The following is a 15,729-nucleotide window of genomic DNA, read 5'->3' on the forward strand; positions in this document are numbered from 1 at the left end:
TTTGAATTCACTATTTTAATTTTGTACACCTGTACACACACACAAAGAAAAAAACAATCAAGACCTGCCGACATCTCTTTCTCTCATGTATTCACTCACGCTCTCTTTCTCAAACACACACACACACACCACAAAACCACCACACTCCCCTTGTGCTATTTTTCTATCTTTGATTCATCTCTGCTTTTATAACTTAAAAAATAATTTAGATTTAAAAAAAAAAAAAAAAAAAAGACATTGATTTCCATGGGCACTTGAGAGAGATGAAGCTCAAACGAAAGGAGCTGGCTGACGCATCAGTGGTTTCCTTTTTTTTTTTTTTTTTTTTTTCAACTGAAGTAAAAGGAGGAGGTGGGACGTTCAGAGTCTGGAGCTGTTCTCCCAGAGGAAGGAGTCATTCCGCAGCACTTTGGCCAGTTTCTCGTTAAACGGCGTGTAGAAATCCCGCAGGATCTCCTTAGTGATGGGCAGCATGGGCCCAAGGTTTTTGTCAGCCGGCCTCCTCGTGTTTGACGCCGGGCTCCTCGTGATCTCCGACTCTTTCTCTTTTGTCAGCGGCCCTGTAAAAAAAACACACACAAACACCCTTTTTAACATCCCCCTTCTTTCTGGGTCACTTCAGATTTTGCCGCAACACTAAATAAATGGAACAAAACATTAAAAAAAAGGGACTGAAATGAAATGTCAGTGTGTATCTGCAGCGCTCTGAGCAGAAGATTTGACTCTCTGGGAGGTAATCGCACCTCGGCTGATGGTGGCGGCTCTTTGAAGAGTCACGTCTGAGCTTTGGAGGCAATTAAACTGTAGGATGAACCGGTGAGACAGAAGCAAAGGGGGTTCAGGGACTATGGGGCAAAACTGTATTGAGTGTTGCACATAATAAACACTGGCCTGTTAGTAGACGAAATCTACTTTATATTGCAAGCGTAGGTCGGCATAAAGCGGTGAGGGTGTGAGGAGGTTCAGAACTATATCTCAAGGAAATTTCTTTTTCTAAGTGCACGATTTAGGCACTTTAAAGTCAAGAGAGTTTTCTATGCAAGTACATGAACCCCTCTTTGTTGAGAAGCAGAAAACCATCATCAGCTCTTGCTTTTTATTTTGAACTCTACATGAAGACCTTCACAGATTGAGGAGGGATGCGGATATATGGTGTCGTCGGTCGTACAGGCCAAGACAAGTAATAAAACAAGCGTTTTCTATCACCTGGAACTGTAACATTGGTTAAGGCAGATATAGCTTGTTTTAGAATCTAATTGTTTACATTTATAGTAGATGTTGTTCAGTATACTTTAAACCAAGCCATGTTTGCAGTTAAATGCATTTTACGTATGGTGCACTATGTAGGAATTCAGACTCAAGGTTATATTTACAATATTAAGGTAATATTAATACAAACTCAGAAATGTATTCATTTATTTAAATACATTTCCATAAGTGAATAAAAAAGCGGTTGTCAGAGGAGAATAAAGTCCCCAGGAAACAAATCGAAGCTCGGAAGTTGGCTGCTTAGAAAGGTGCCGGAAATATAATCAAGTTAAAAAAAGTGGATGAGACTTTGTCGTCCTGTGGGGACAGTTTGTTTACTCATTTTATTCAGTGATGAAAAATCAATCAATAAAGGGTTTTCTATGCTGATTAAAATACCTTTCCTCAAAACTAAATCATCATCAGGATACTCTACGGGAAAAAAATTATCGCAATCAACTTTTTCGCCATAGTGAAGAGCCCTGTGGGACCCGGTTCTGTCTTTCAGCTGTATATAGAAACTAAATAGAAACAGGATACAAAGCAGCTGCACACCTACCGAGCCTGTTTGTCAAATGGGAGTGAGATTGTTTGTGTATTGACTTTGGCCAACACAATGTTTTTGGCTGATCTGACTTTCTTTTTCAATGTCTCAAATCTGTCAATCAACCTGTCAGTTATTCTTTTGATTAATCAATATGTTGTTTGGCCAAAACAATGTCAGAAAATGTTGAAAAATGTTGATCGGTGTATCTCAAAGCGCAAGATGACGAAGAGATTTAGTTTATTGTCATAGAGGAGTGACGAAACTGGAAAATAATAACAGATGAATTTGCAAATTCAACCAAATTGGTTGCCGATTCGTTGAATAGTTGACAACTAATCCATTAATTGTTTCAGCTCTATTCAAATCTCTCACTGTGTGAAAAGGTTTACAACTAGACATCAGTTCTTGACAATAAGTCGAGCTCTTGGTACAGCATCAGCATCATACTCGCCATTTATTATCATGACAACAGCTGATATTGACTTGTTTTAATTGCGTCCTGCCATCCTCACTGCTAACAATCACAGCCAGTGACAAACATTTAACACTGCACATACTAATTGCCTTCAGCGATGTAGTTAGTATTGATCAGAGTCCCCGGTGGTGAGTGATTACAGACAAGGCCACGTTTAGGATGTGTTTCTTTTACTCACCCAGGTTGAGGAAATCAAAGACTTTGTGCATTGTGTATTTCCTGTTAGAGGCATGGTCTTCCAACCTCAGGACCAGAATCTGCTCCCTGCTGAAGACGGTCAGCCAGTCCATTAAGTACACAATGTACACGCCAACTTGCAATCTGACCTGGGGACACAAAGCGGGAGAATCAATGAGAGATAACTGAGCTATTGCCAAGAAATGTCCTCCCTCGGCGGAAGGACACGATACTGTATGCATGGTTAAACTTCTTTAAAGTAATGAACAAGGGGAAGGTGGGAGGGGAGGAGGGAGGGAATTCCACTTCCCTTCCCTTCATCTTCCCCTTGCATTCAGCCTGGGTAATGCTAGGCAAAATCAGGAGTGGATCTGAGAGACCTTCATCGCCACCTGCCACTGGATGAAACAGTCACTTCTACCCCTAAACAATGTTGTTACTTGGTTTCAACCCATTATTATGATCCATCAAAGTGGGGACTTTAAACTGATTGTTCACATGTTGGACTGTCAGACAAAGAAAGCTTTTTGAATATGTCATCCTGGGCTCTGGGATCTCGTAATGGCCATCTTTCTTTTCCCTCAAAAAAAGAAATCACTGACTGATCTTTTGTGAGATTTCACCAGAGCATTTTTGAGGAGGCATAATTGTTGATGAAATGGATTTTTTGATTCCCACGTGACAGTTCATCGCAGAACTGTGGGGCGTAAACAAAACGCCTTGTTACTGGGAGAGGAACTTTCTATGTGTCCCTTTGCCTCTTCAGCAAAAATGGAAGGCCATTCAGAATAAATGATTACAAGCCGGGCCAGCGACTCTTCCTTTGTTAAATCAATTTGGAGCACACGGCGAAGGCCAGTCGTGTTCTCATGCTGGTGTTTATTCGTCTTTTCTCCCTCGAGTCTAATCAGAGCTGTGAAACTTTTATCGAGGAGCCACAGGCATGAGGGACCGCTGTAAGGACAGCTGTAATGCTTTTCACATGGTCTAATAACTCTGACGAGATATTAGGGGACGGACAATTAGGCCAGCGGCACACAGTGTGCATGCTCCCACAGGGCCATAAAGCTTGTCCCTGGCAGTTGGAGTCGAGGACCTTTTGAATATAAGGCAGCCTGGAGGGGGAGCCAAAAGAGGACGGGCCACTCTCCTCCTCCCCCTGTCAGCCAGGCAGGCCCTAGGGCACTGTGGGAAAAGCTGGATTGGGGCCCAACACTGGGGCCCTGCACCGGCTGACACTAAGACTTGGTCTGTTTTGTGAGTAAGAAGGAAGTTCACACCACTGGTAAACTAGGTCTTCAAGTACAAAGAGGCTCTAGAGGCTGCCCTGCTTGGTGGTTCAACAGTCTTGCCAATCCCTTTCATTAAGTCCGTCCTGCACGCTATAGCATGTGCTAATGAAGTGTGGATTTCACTCCATCTGTTCTTTCTCACTCCTTTTCTCTTTCGGTCTTCCCACCAGTTAATTTACTGGTCGCTAAAGTCCGCTGATCCGCGGGGCTGTTCGAGACAAAAGCTCGACGGAGGGGTACACTCACTGGCATGGCGTTGTTGACAGTAGTGTTGTACACACAGGAGCGCATTGTGTACTCCGTAAGGCACCCCTCGAATAACTGCAGCGACTCCGACACCTTCTCGTGGAAATCCTCCGCAGACTTATTGGCAATACCGAAGTAAAGGTAGTCGGAGTAGAGCCTGAAAGACAAACAGAGAGGATCTATGAACAGATTTGAACAGGAGGTAAACACTGAAATTTCATTTTTGTATCAGGCGACATATGACAGGGTACAGATGCTCGGATTGTCACTCATATTTTGTCTCGCATTAAAATGATCTGTCGTGCAGCAACACAAGCACCAGTCACTGTGGTTTGTAGACAACAATTCGTGACTGTCAGATAACACTCAGCTTGTGGTTAACCAATAATCACATGTGCTTAGACTAACAGAGCAGGTACATGAAGTCTTATCAAGAAGAAGCAGAGAAAAATTTCCGATCTGGATTGATGTAACGATATAGAGCAATGTAGGGATGATTCAATCAAAAGCAGACATGAGGCCTGAGGGGACTGCCCATTGTTCCAACAGCCCGTCATTCCAACACCCAGGTAGTCCAAAAAATGTCCCATTGGACCACAAATTTGTCAAACAGTGTGTGATGCCTCAAAAACAAAAGCCTAATCCTCCCTAGGCCGGTTGTTCTGCAATGTTGTTCTCCAGTCTTCCTGGAGTTTTTTTGTCCTTCGTATCTTACTGTGTTACATCACATTAATGGATGATGTGAGGTGTCCTTAGCTGTATTGGTACAGTCAGTTGACCTTGAGGCGACCAGTTGAGGCATCATGATAACAACAAGCATGCGGTTGACATTGTGATATAGAAATGTGAAAGTTTGGGTATGTTTAGGCACCAGAACTACCTGATTAGGTTTTGGGAAGGGTCATGGTTTGACCATTGATATAAAAAGGTTAGTGTAAGGGTCAGAGAAAGGGCTGATGTATATTCAGAACAATGGGCTTTGACTGGCATTCGTTTTTGGACTAACAGGCAGTCAGACAAATTGGCTTTCGGTCCAAGAGGAAATTTTTTGGACGGCTAGGGTTTGGGAATACTAAACACCCACCCTCGGGGCTGTTTTACATATACAAACCTATGCCACCTCGACTTTATATACACTTTCTTGAAAGGACAGTAAGAGTTATTGTTCTCCTCTTCGTGGCCAGACAATTCAAAACTGAAAATACTGAGCCAGGCCACAACAGTGTACCTGAATGAATATCGAACTAAAAGAACTAATACAGCCAGACAGTCAGACATCCTTATCAAGAAAAAACAAACTACAAGCAATGTAGTCGAGGAGCTGTGTGTGTATGTGGGTAAGGCTGGAGGGATCGACGGGCAAAGCAAAAGTAATAATGGATAGAGAACTTTAATAAACAGAAATGAGTAGTCATCGTTGTTTGGAGGAGAGGATAGATATTGCAACAATATGGATGTTTACAGACTGGGATTTATGGATGAATTGAGAGACCGCGAGACTGAACGGTGACACCAATGTACATGTGGGATTGGGTGTTCTCCCTGGGATCACTTTCCATAAGCTGAGTGAACAATATTTGAAAAAGTAGATATTAAAAAATACAGCTTATGAGGCATTTGAACAGAATTCCGCATAATATTAAAGAATAGTTTAATAAGACTGCGAATATGGATGGAGTCACATAGGAAATACATTTCGGTGGAACATTTCAAATGTGTAGCAGCAGCAGTTACCCAGATTCAGACATTCTCTGAGGTGAAGTAAAGCATAAAGCACTCCCGCTTTAGCATTCAGCTGTCACACCTCTGATAAAGGTGTCATAATGAAACTTATTTGACAGCCAGACTGAGTAAAAAGTCAACACATCTCCCGTGACGACAGCTCCTTTGTTTCCTGTAAACAGGGAAAGTATCTGTCTGTGTGTGCGCAGTGTAAACAGCTATGATAGAGGCACAGAGGCGGTGGCGTGCGTGTCAGAACTGTATCTGCATCACCGCTGGCATTTTCAGTGCAGATATGCAGTGGGAGGCGATGAAAAAGAGATCCCTCCCACCTTTCTACCGGGTCCCTGAGCATGACGATGAAGCGGGCGTCGGGCTGCAGGGCGTGGACGAAGTCCTGGATGAGGAAGGGAGGCTCTCCCTCTGTGGTGTTGTCATAGAAATACACCCAGGCGTTGTTATCCCACATGGTGGACGCGCTGGCTTCTCCTGCAAAAAACACACCCACAGCGGTTTAAACCAAAAACATGCACACAGACCGCTGTACACATACAATTATGCAATCGGGCCGGGACAAAGCAAAACAGTTTTTTTCACTCTTTGGTGTCGCTTTTGGCGTGTGTGGTTGAATGAATGCAAGGGTCATTGTTTTTGGGGTTTTCAGGGAATTTCACCAGAGATATTTTCAAAGCCGCAGATTGGCTTTTACTACAACGGAAACAAAAAAGTCAAGACATTGATCAGGTGACCAAAATATCAAAATAGTTGGCAACTAATTTCATTTCAATCGATTTAATGAATTGATCGGCTGTTATCAATGTAAAGATAAATTCCCCGGTTAGGTTCCTCTGCAGACACGGCAAGTCATCGACAGGCTTCAGACAAACTAACAGACCCAGCATGCAACAAGTCAGCAAAATAAAAGCTTTCTGAAGCAAGTGCACAAACAAGAAGTAAAGATGACAGTAATTACTTCTCCAGCTGCGAGCAGAATTGTAGAATGACTGCAATCCACGCTGTGATAGCGCCTGTGCTCATAACAAGTCAGAGGATGTGGTTTCTCAAACAATTTGGCAGCTGAAACTTTATCAGGCGGAGCTGAGAAATGATATCCAGGATTCATTAGGCTGTCTGTGCCTTCATTATCTTATCTGAGGAGGGAAGCTGTGATGTATTTGGAGGGAACACAACATGGGCCTTATCTGCCTCCCTTCCTCCCGAGGAAAGGGATGATAGCCAGGACCTATTTTCCGTGGTGACAACGGTGAGGGTGAAACAGGATCGCTTGCTAATGCTGTTATGCCTAAAATGACACACACTGTGATCAAGTCTATTTAAGGGTGTCCGTGTCCATTAAAAGAGCTTATTTTGCTCTGTGGGGAGAGGCCGTAATAGGGCAAACAAATGGCGGAGCCAGATCGGCGTGCCTCTGGTGTTGGCCGGCGGTTGACGAGAGTCAGAAGACCGAGATCCTGGCCACAGGCCTGCACCTTGCTGGGCTCTCCCAGGGCATGGTGTGAATACTGAGAGGTTCTTTGGCACACTCGCCCCCTCTTACAAGGATTATTTATTTAAAGAGGGAAACAAAACAGGGCGGCATGCTAAGCTGCGCTCAATGCAGCAACTCAGTCCAGTGTGAAAAGGCTATTGTTGAAAACTTAAATCGGGTTTTTTTTTCCGTCACAGCTGAGCAGCTCTTTGAGATCCGTGTTTGGACGGCGGGAAAAGACAGAGACAGATGGGGGCAGAGGCACTGGGAGCAGGATATGCAGATAGAGGATGGAGGTTTGTAAGACTTCTCCACCCCACTGTGGATATTATCGCCGTCCTGCTTCTAAAAAAGAACAACGATCCCTTTCTCTGTGGCACTTCAGTGAAGTGGCTAAGTGAAGCAGAAGGAAGTCCAGTATTATTAAGCTGTTACAGACTCTCTTTAGGGCCGAGTCACAGGCTCTCTTAAAAAATCACAGTCACTCGCTGGAGAGAGAGCGGCTGCCTGGGAGGAGCTGCCTCGCTACCTGCTGAGTTGATAGCAGCTTTGTTACATTGGAGGCGAGATTGCAAGTGAAGTTTCAGGCAAGTGTCAAGTCACCCACAGCCAAGCGCTGTTGGCTTCAGCCTGATGGGGGCACACAGAGCGCTGTCAAACCAAATGTCCCACACACAGACCACAGCTCCGACCTGTGACAGGAGCAACTAATATGATGCAGCAGAGGCAGGAGGTGTCCCTTTGACATGATGTGACACTGACAGAACAGGAAGTGGAGATTACACCGGGCAGGAAATGTTTGTGCTGAAACTGAAACTGCCAGGAGATCTTATTAGAAGATGGCAATCATCATTTGTGTGAAGATCTCAGCCTCTCCCTTCCACATCATTCTTTAGATTTAGATCCTCTGTAATAGATGAGTAGTGATTTATTAGAATAGACATAGGCTGATGAGCAACTTCCTGTCACAGTGTGCCACTCAAAGGACTTTCACAATGTGCTCTGATTTGCTTGCACAATGTGAAAATGTGTGTTTGATATTTCACATCTGGGTTAGGCCTACAGTTAATTTTAATAATGGGGTTTATATTATAAATGGAATTAAAAACTGGCTCAGGGTTGGATTGGCGTTGGACAAAGGTCTGTGTTAGGCAGTGGTTGGTTTATAAAAAATGTAAAAGGGAGCTGATGGAGTCTCAGCTTGTCTTTATTACATTTCCCTCAGGCACTGGAGTAAAGATCTCCCATTTAAAGTGTTTTGTCCTTTTTAATATTGGGTGTCTACCACTTCTTGGTCCGACTTCAATCTTATATTCACCTAAATGTTAATTCAATATGTATCTGACACTTTGAACAGGTTCAGCTACTGAATCTGATGCAACTTATTTTACTTAATTCAAATTATTGATATGATTTAGGTGTCTATCTGTCTATCTTGTTGAACTACAGAGATACTTCGCCAAACCATGAGGAAGCAACTAGATGCGACAATGGTCAACTGTTTCACTTCCCCTGTGCCCTGGCTGAAATGGATGAAATCACGGGGCTTTCCCTTTTCATGCACAATCAGAGTGAGAGATTCAACATGCTTAGTTGGCCAAAAAGCCACTGACAAGGGCCGACTGGTGGCCAAAGTACAGCGGTGTAACAGGTGGCCTTCCTAAAGAATGCTGCAACAATAGTAGGCTTCAGTTGAAAAAATACGGTCGAAACAATGGATATTTAATCTGCTTTATTGAGCCAATATATCAGTCCATTAAATACGCCTCGGTTGCCAACACATTATAATAAATTCCTACCATATGAGTGCAACAAAAAGCAGCGTCACCACCATTTAAAGGCTGCGCACAGACAAACAACAAGCACGACTCCTCTGTTAACTTCCCAAGAACAAAGATATCACAACCTCCAAACAGTTTCATGTAAAAATATTAGTTATCAAAGGGACTAAATGTGTGTTTCGAGACAGTTCAGTGATACAGAAGGGGGGATTTTAATGTTCTTCTCAATTTCCCAGAGTCAGAAACTAATAATAAATGTCTGGGGACGGAACCTTTTTTTTTGGTGTAGGCTTGAGTAATTTCAAACAAGCATCCAAGAATTGAGCAGTAGTCGGCAAGTAAACCGAGGGGGATTGCGGAGACTCAGTCTCAGCCTTCAGTAAACCCCTAATAAACTACAGCTGAGATGGAAAGTGTCAAATTGGATAAGTGGTTCTTTTTCAAGACGGGGAATACGAGAGCCTTTAAAGACACCACGAATAGTGACGCGTTAAGTTTTTATCACCAGTTATTGCAGCTCACTATCGTAAATGTGGCTTGGACCAGTGCATGCCTTACTTTCGCTTGCCCTTAACATCTCGGATTTATGACTGATGAATTAGTTCCAAAGCGTTTACATTTTAACCTTACAGTGTTTACTGCCACTGCGAACTGACTTACCTATGATGATGTTCGGTTGGTTGGGGCTTCCACTGGCGTTTGCTGTGAGGTTGCCCTGGATCTGGTAAGCTGCCTGATCAAACAAGTCCAGGTAGTCTTCCACTGGGTATCGACTGTGGAAGCCCTCGCTCAGACGGATGATACCTGGTGAAGAGAGAAGACAGGGATTGTGATACAACTCTAGGGCATGTTGACTTGCAATTTGGTGGTAACAGCACCATCACAATGTTTGTTTATAAGTACCAAAAACTATTGAACAGATTTCCATTATTCCTTGGATGGCTCAGAGATTGTCAAAGATGCTAACACATGAAGACGGGCCATAAAACAAGCAAGGCCACCTGGTTTACCTCATAAGTTTACGTATATTTCTTTAAGGATTAAGGTTATGGCTGAAAGTGACAACATAAATAAGCTGGCGATGCAGATCAGCCTCTAGTCGTCTACCCAAAAGCGACAGTTGGTGTTGGTGCAATGTCACGGTGGCTCAGTCCATAGAGACAGGCTGTGTTTGTCTTTATGAGGCTTCACATTTTCAGATTATGGTTTGGGTGGGATGGGAATGTATCCATCAAACATGTTTGTGTTCCTGCCCGCCCTCTCCCCTCCATGTGTTTCTGTGATCACACTTATAAAGCAGGTCATTAGGGCTTCTGTGTTGCCCTGACTGAGGGGTGACCTAATAAAATCCGAGTTCAGGTCCAATCCAAATTCAGCAGGGAATACTGTCCCCCTGCTCATTTTCCAGGCTTTTCCAGTTCGGGGCCAATGTCGAGTTAATGCTTTTAAATGCAGCGCCAGCAAATGTGTTCTCCATCCGAGCTGCTGCGGTCTGCGGTGAAATTACAATTTACTCGGCAATTGTGGAGATTCAGGGGTAGGACTTAGGAGTATCCATGCTGCATGAGGATAATGAGGTAGCTCGGGCGTCTGTTCCTCTCAGTGATGCTTTGATGGTGTCGCAGTAAAAAACACCTCACTCTAGTTAGCGTGAAAACATGATTAGAAAAACTCTGGTTAAAGCCGCCAAACAAGCCAGCCGGCATCATTATTAATCCACAACGGTTACACTTGTATGAGGTGTGATGACGCTGGCCTTTGCCTGCTTTTCTTTCCAACCCTCTTGCTTTTTTGATATGAATGAAGCGTCACGCAATTTCCAAATAGTTTCACGATGGGTTTTTACTGTATTCTGCAGACGGCATCTGATAAAGATTCAAAACCGCCCTCCCTCTAAGAAAGTTATGTGGCGCGGATCGCATCAAATCACCTTTTTCAATGCGTCGGATGAGCGGAGCCTTGAGGGTGGGGGAAAGAAATGAATAAATACAAAACAAGACCATTTGAATTCAGAGTGTTCTCAAAGGATGTCTTAAGAGAAGGAAGGAAAAAATAGTGCTGATTACCAGAGCATGGCTTTAAGTGCAACACCAGAAGGGATGTGGAGAGAGAAAGTGGCAGCAAAAGATGAAAGGATGAGGAGTGAAGGGGGACAATAACCGAGAGGGGACCCTTTACAGATTGTCCTTGGGATACCGTCATGTTTTGCTGCTACGCAACATCGCAGGCTGTGGGAAAACACAAGCAGGAGGCAGGCAAATTAAGGGCCAAACAACTCATCCGCGTCCCCGCAGCTTTACGAGGTTCAAATAATTATCAACTCGAAGTGAACACAACACATTTAAAATAAGTATTGCATGCAGCCTGATCAATCCACCAGTTAGGTTTTGTGAGTCTTAGAGGGATTAGGGGCATAGTCAGCAACTGGATGAACTTCAAAAGGATCGCCTTGGCTGCCGCAGCTAAGCCTCCTTTGATATTTGTGGCGGGAATTTGGATGAAATTTTTCGAAAAAATCGCGGCCAATCCTGCAATGGAGCTCCCTCCACAAGTGCCAGAAACCCCGGGTGAAATTATTAAAATCGTTTTATTAAAGTTGTTTTTAGACGAGATCGCCCCGGGCAAAGCAAAAATGTATGAGGTCACTGCCGGAGCGGGAGAACGGCGCTCATCCACAGTGAGAAATCACTATTAGTAAAATTGAATCCTCAGGCTGCACTGATGAGATACCACAGCTTCTGTTCTTAAAGGGAGAATTATGAGATTATCCGCACGCCGTACGCAAGTGTCTTTCAACTAGAATCATTATCTAATCTGCTCTCGACTTCGTAATCGCGGCTGACTTTGAACAGATCGCTTGCCCCACAGTTTAACTGCTGCTCTTCACATTTAGTTTTTTTTTCCACCTCTATTTTCCCTCTCGAACGCAGAGACACTCACACTCCCGATGCCTGCCTCTCGAGCTGCTGAAGATTTCTCCATTATTCATGAGTCTTAATGGCTGTTTTCGCTCATAAGAAAACAAAAAAGGATGGGGATGATCTTTCAGGAGCAAAAAAACAAATGACAAATTTAGAATCGTAGCTTCTTTTAAAATGTTGCTGCTATCTTGGACGCTAATTACCATAAATGAATTTTGAAATATCAGAGAGGGAGAGTAAACTGAAGGAGCAAAGACACAAACCATAAAAAGTAAAGTGAGGGGTTTGATATGAGAGTTCAGCCAAATACAGATTTCACATTGGCGTTTAATCCCATCTGTGGTGGTGGTTCTCTTAACATCACAGATGCACACTGGGAACGGAAAAGACACGACGCCATCCACACATTTAGACGACAGAACCGCCATACGACCAGATGTCTGCTGTGAGGCGGCTCTTACCTCTCAGAGGTTTTTTTTTTTTATGTCTTTGTTTGAGGAAATGACATATTACCACCTGTTCAAACTCTATGACAACCAACGGTGTAAGCCAGGACTGTGCTTCTTTAAAAAGTGAACTGAAACAAGCTTGTGATTGTGTGGTTTGTCTCCACCATAAGCAAATCTCCCCCCCCCACCCCACCCCACCCCACCCCGAAACTAGAGTGAAATAACATCCTGAAATATGCCTTGAAGAGTTTGTAGAATATGCAGCAGCTTCCTCATAAAATTAAATGATTTGCGCTCTAATTAAATAAAAGTATGATTGCTCTGTTACTCTTTCAAATGAGGGCATAAAATCCACGGCGTGCACAGAGGAGAGGGGCCATGGAGCTGTAAAAATAAAAGCAAGAACAAGGAGCTGAAGGATGAAGCGGGTAGAGTACACGGTGGGGAGACGTGCTGTGAGATGGGAGTGCTACATTGCTGGGTTTTGCTAAACAAGTACAGGAAACGGTGCACCCACACACGTGGGTTCAAAGCGCTATGAGGCTGCTTCCACGTGTTCTTTTCAAGTGGTTTCCCACCACAAAGACAAATCTATGTCACAGATGATGGTGGAGTAGAATTCGTCTACATCCTCAAGTCCTAGTTGAGCCATTAATGAGCACCGTCGCCGCACGAGCCCGGCCATCAGTGCATCAAGAGAGGGGAAGTTGCAAGTGGCAAGAGGCTGACGGGAGGAGACGATTGGCATTCAGAATGTCGAGCGTCGAGGGCAATAGAGAAACTAAATACGCCATTAGAGCTGTAAATTTGGGGCTAACAACTCTCAGGTAGAAAATAAACAGTTTAGGTTAATTCGCATGCGTGGCACATGATGGGTCTTGAATATTCATTTCTCGGTTAATTGCATTGCGAGATTGAACTGCGTGTCGTCTGAGAAACTTAATTCATGTCACATTCGGGGCTCACATCCAGCTAGGTTTCACATGAAATAAATCAAACAATTGTTTGTGGTGTATTTGATGTAGATACAGTTTCACTTTTGACATGTGTATGTGTATATGATGACTGAAGATGTACGTAAAATGGTCCTAAAACGTAAATTCAAAGCTGTTGTTGTACCATTCGGAGTACAGTCCTGGTTTTGGGGCTCTTTCAAAAGCTGCGGTGCGTCTGGCATTAATCTTTCTCTCTGTCTAGGAGTTTGTACACATTTAAGCCTGCAGATGACCTGCAACTGCCCCTGTTAGCTGGAAAACCCAATTAGTCCACATCAAATAGTCTTACATGGTCCAAGTAAAAATTTTATAACAATATCACTGAAAACGGACACATAACACTTTTCTGAACAAATGTCCCGACGCCTGGCAAAAATGGCAATTTGTATCTTCAAATACACGTGCCTGAGAGTAACAGTGGCAAAAACAACATAAAGTTGAATAATTTGCCTTGAAAAAACTCTAATAAACTATCTATTACTGGCTTTCTACACGATGCGTCAGGCACCAGGAGGCTGTCGTGTAAGTAGCTCAGGAGAGAGGAGAAAGAAGAGAGAGTGGGTCACTTGTCTTCACAATCCCTCATTGGCTGTTTTAGGCTCTAGGCCGGGCTTAGGAGCACCTATCTGCTTGAGCGAGCTGTCAGTCAAATGGCTGCCATCCCACAATCTTCAGCATAGAGGTTATTATGATGTCTGCTGTGAAATGAGTGGAGTTTTTTGACAGATAAAAGCAGGAAAAAACATTTTCAATCGCAGTTTCTTTGTCACCATTTAATGTGTAAAGGATTTTCCCCCAATCAAGCGATGAAACGTTTAGGAATTATGGACTCCAGTTACCACAATCCACTCCTCTCGACAATAGGATGACAGTAAGAATACAGGACATTAATTTAATTATGCCCATGAAACAGACAGGCCTGCCTTAAAGGCTGAGACCCCTTCAAACGCCTGTCACTGAATGCGTCTCTGAAGCCTCCTGAGGTACGGTTCTGCCAAAATGATATACTGCAGAGAGTCACAATTTACACTTTTAATGCTCCCGGGCTCTCATTATTGTGTACCAGCCTGGAGGCCTCGACAACTGCAAATGACAGTTTTTCTTTACTCACCGAACCTCTTGCGGGTCCACCAGTGCGGCTCTTTAAAAGTAGTGAACTTGACATCGGGGTGCAGCCTCAGTCTGTCATACAGGTCCGTCGTGCCACACTTTGGTTGGCCAATGATGTAGAAATAAGGAAGGCATCGCATGCGGTAGAGCCTCCCGTCGCGGTGAAACAAGTGTTCTCGGAAAGTGTTCCTCAAGTGCTGAAACACCGTTCGGAAGCGCCTCGAGTAGCGTGCATACAAGTTTGTCCTGTACGGGTCCGAAGTGATATTCCCAGTGTATTCCTCGTACCAGCAGGGGTTCTTGACAGCGGGCAGGAATTTGCGGGGGACGACAGAAAACATCTGTAAAGGCAAAGAAAAGCAAAGCTGATATCATATCATATATACAAAAATCCTCCCGTGAAACCTTAAAATTGTCATATCTAAGGCTGCAAAATACATTCCAGTCATTTCACAAATCCATTAAAGCAAGATTAAAAACTTTTTCGGTGTGTGGGCCACTGTTTTGGCAGGTGTAGGAAAACACCATCTGTGTGGGATCCAACTGCAAACGTTCTCGACTAGAATGTGCAGGAGGATTCATTCTCGAAGGGGCGGACTTGCAGTAAATTGGCTCGAGATGCATAGACACACTGACACAAGAGAGTGCCCATATAAATGCAGACAGGATTTAGAAATAGATCTGTTTTGTCGTTGGCTCTGTGCTTCAAGGATTTGTTATTCGAGGTGGTTTACGTCCACTTTGGATGACAGTGTGGAAATTGTAGCCATTTTCACACACAGCCCTCTGGTATTTTTTTAAGGCAACAGGGAGTGTTTAGATAAGGTCGCAAAAATGTTTTGTATCAAATCTTTCTCATTCAGCGTCTGAAGGCTACATTTCGACAGAACTCGGCATACGCCCTCTGTGTTTTCCGCTGTTGCCGCTCTGTTTCCAACTCGGCCAGTCAAAAACATTTCCAGTGTTTGGCCATAAAGCCAAACAAACTTGGAACATTGTTTTGATGTGCTGACCTAGAGAGAGCTCTGAGCCTTTTACTGATCAGTAGAGCTGCAACTGAAGACAGTCCAATCCCCAAACACGCATCATTTACTATCATAAATGACAAAGAAAAGCTGCAAGTCCTGATGTTTAGGAAGCTGGGACAAGAGAATCCACTTTTGCTTGAAAAACGACCAAAACAATGAAGCAATTATCAAAACGGTCGTCATCTAATTATCCTCAGCTCGGCCAATCGATTAAAGGACTAATGGTTGCAGCTCTGCTGGTCACCCTGA

At 43.7% G+C, this 15,729-nt stretch overlaps 1 protein-coding gene across 1 annotated transcript in view; it reads right to left on the reverse strand.

Moving 5' to 3' along the window:
• The window catches only part of chst15 (carbohydrate sulfotransferase 15), a 40,558-nt gene continuing 24,829 nt past the window's right edge, over positions 1–15,729 (reverse strand). The window contains exons 3-8 of the mRNA XM_030401433.1: positions 14,454–14,793; positions 9,638–9,781; positions 6,040–6,196; positions 3,986–4,142; positions 2,449–2,596; positions 1–560 (exon numbers count right to left, since the gene is read on the reverse strand). Of these exons, the coding sequence (XP_030257293.1) occupies positions 361–560; positions 2,449–2,596; positions 3,986–4,142; positions 6,040–6,196; positions 9,638–9,781; positions 14,454–14,793 (1,146 nt within the window). The 3' untranslated portion in view covers positions 1–360. The remainder of the gene's footprint in view (positions 561–2,448; positions 2,597–3,985; positions 4,143–6,039; positions 6,197–9,637; positions 9,782–14,453; positions 14,794–15,729) is intronic.

This window comes from Sparus aurata, chromosome 20 (genome assembly GCF_900880675.1).
Source record: "Sparus aurata chromosome 20, fSpaAur1.1, whole genome shotgun sequence".
In the NCBI taxonomy this organism is placed as follows: Eukaryota; Metazoa; Chordata; class Actinopteri; order Spariformes; family Sparidae; genus Sparus; species Sparus aurata.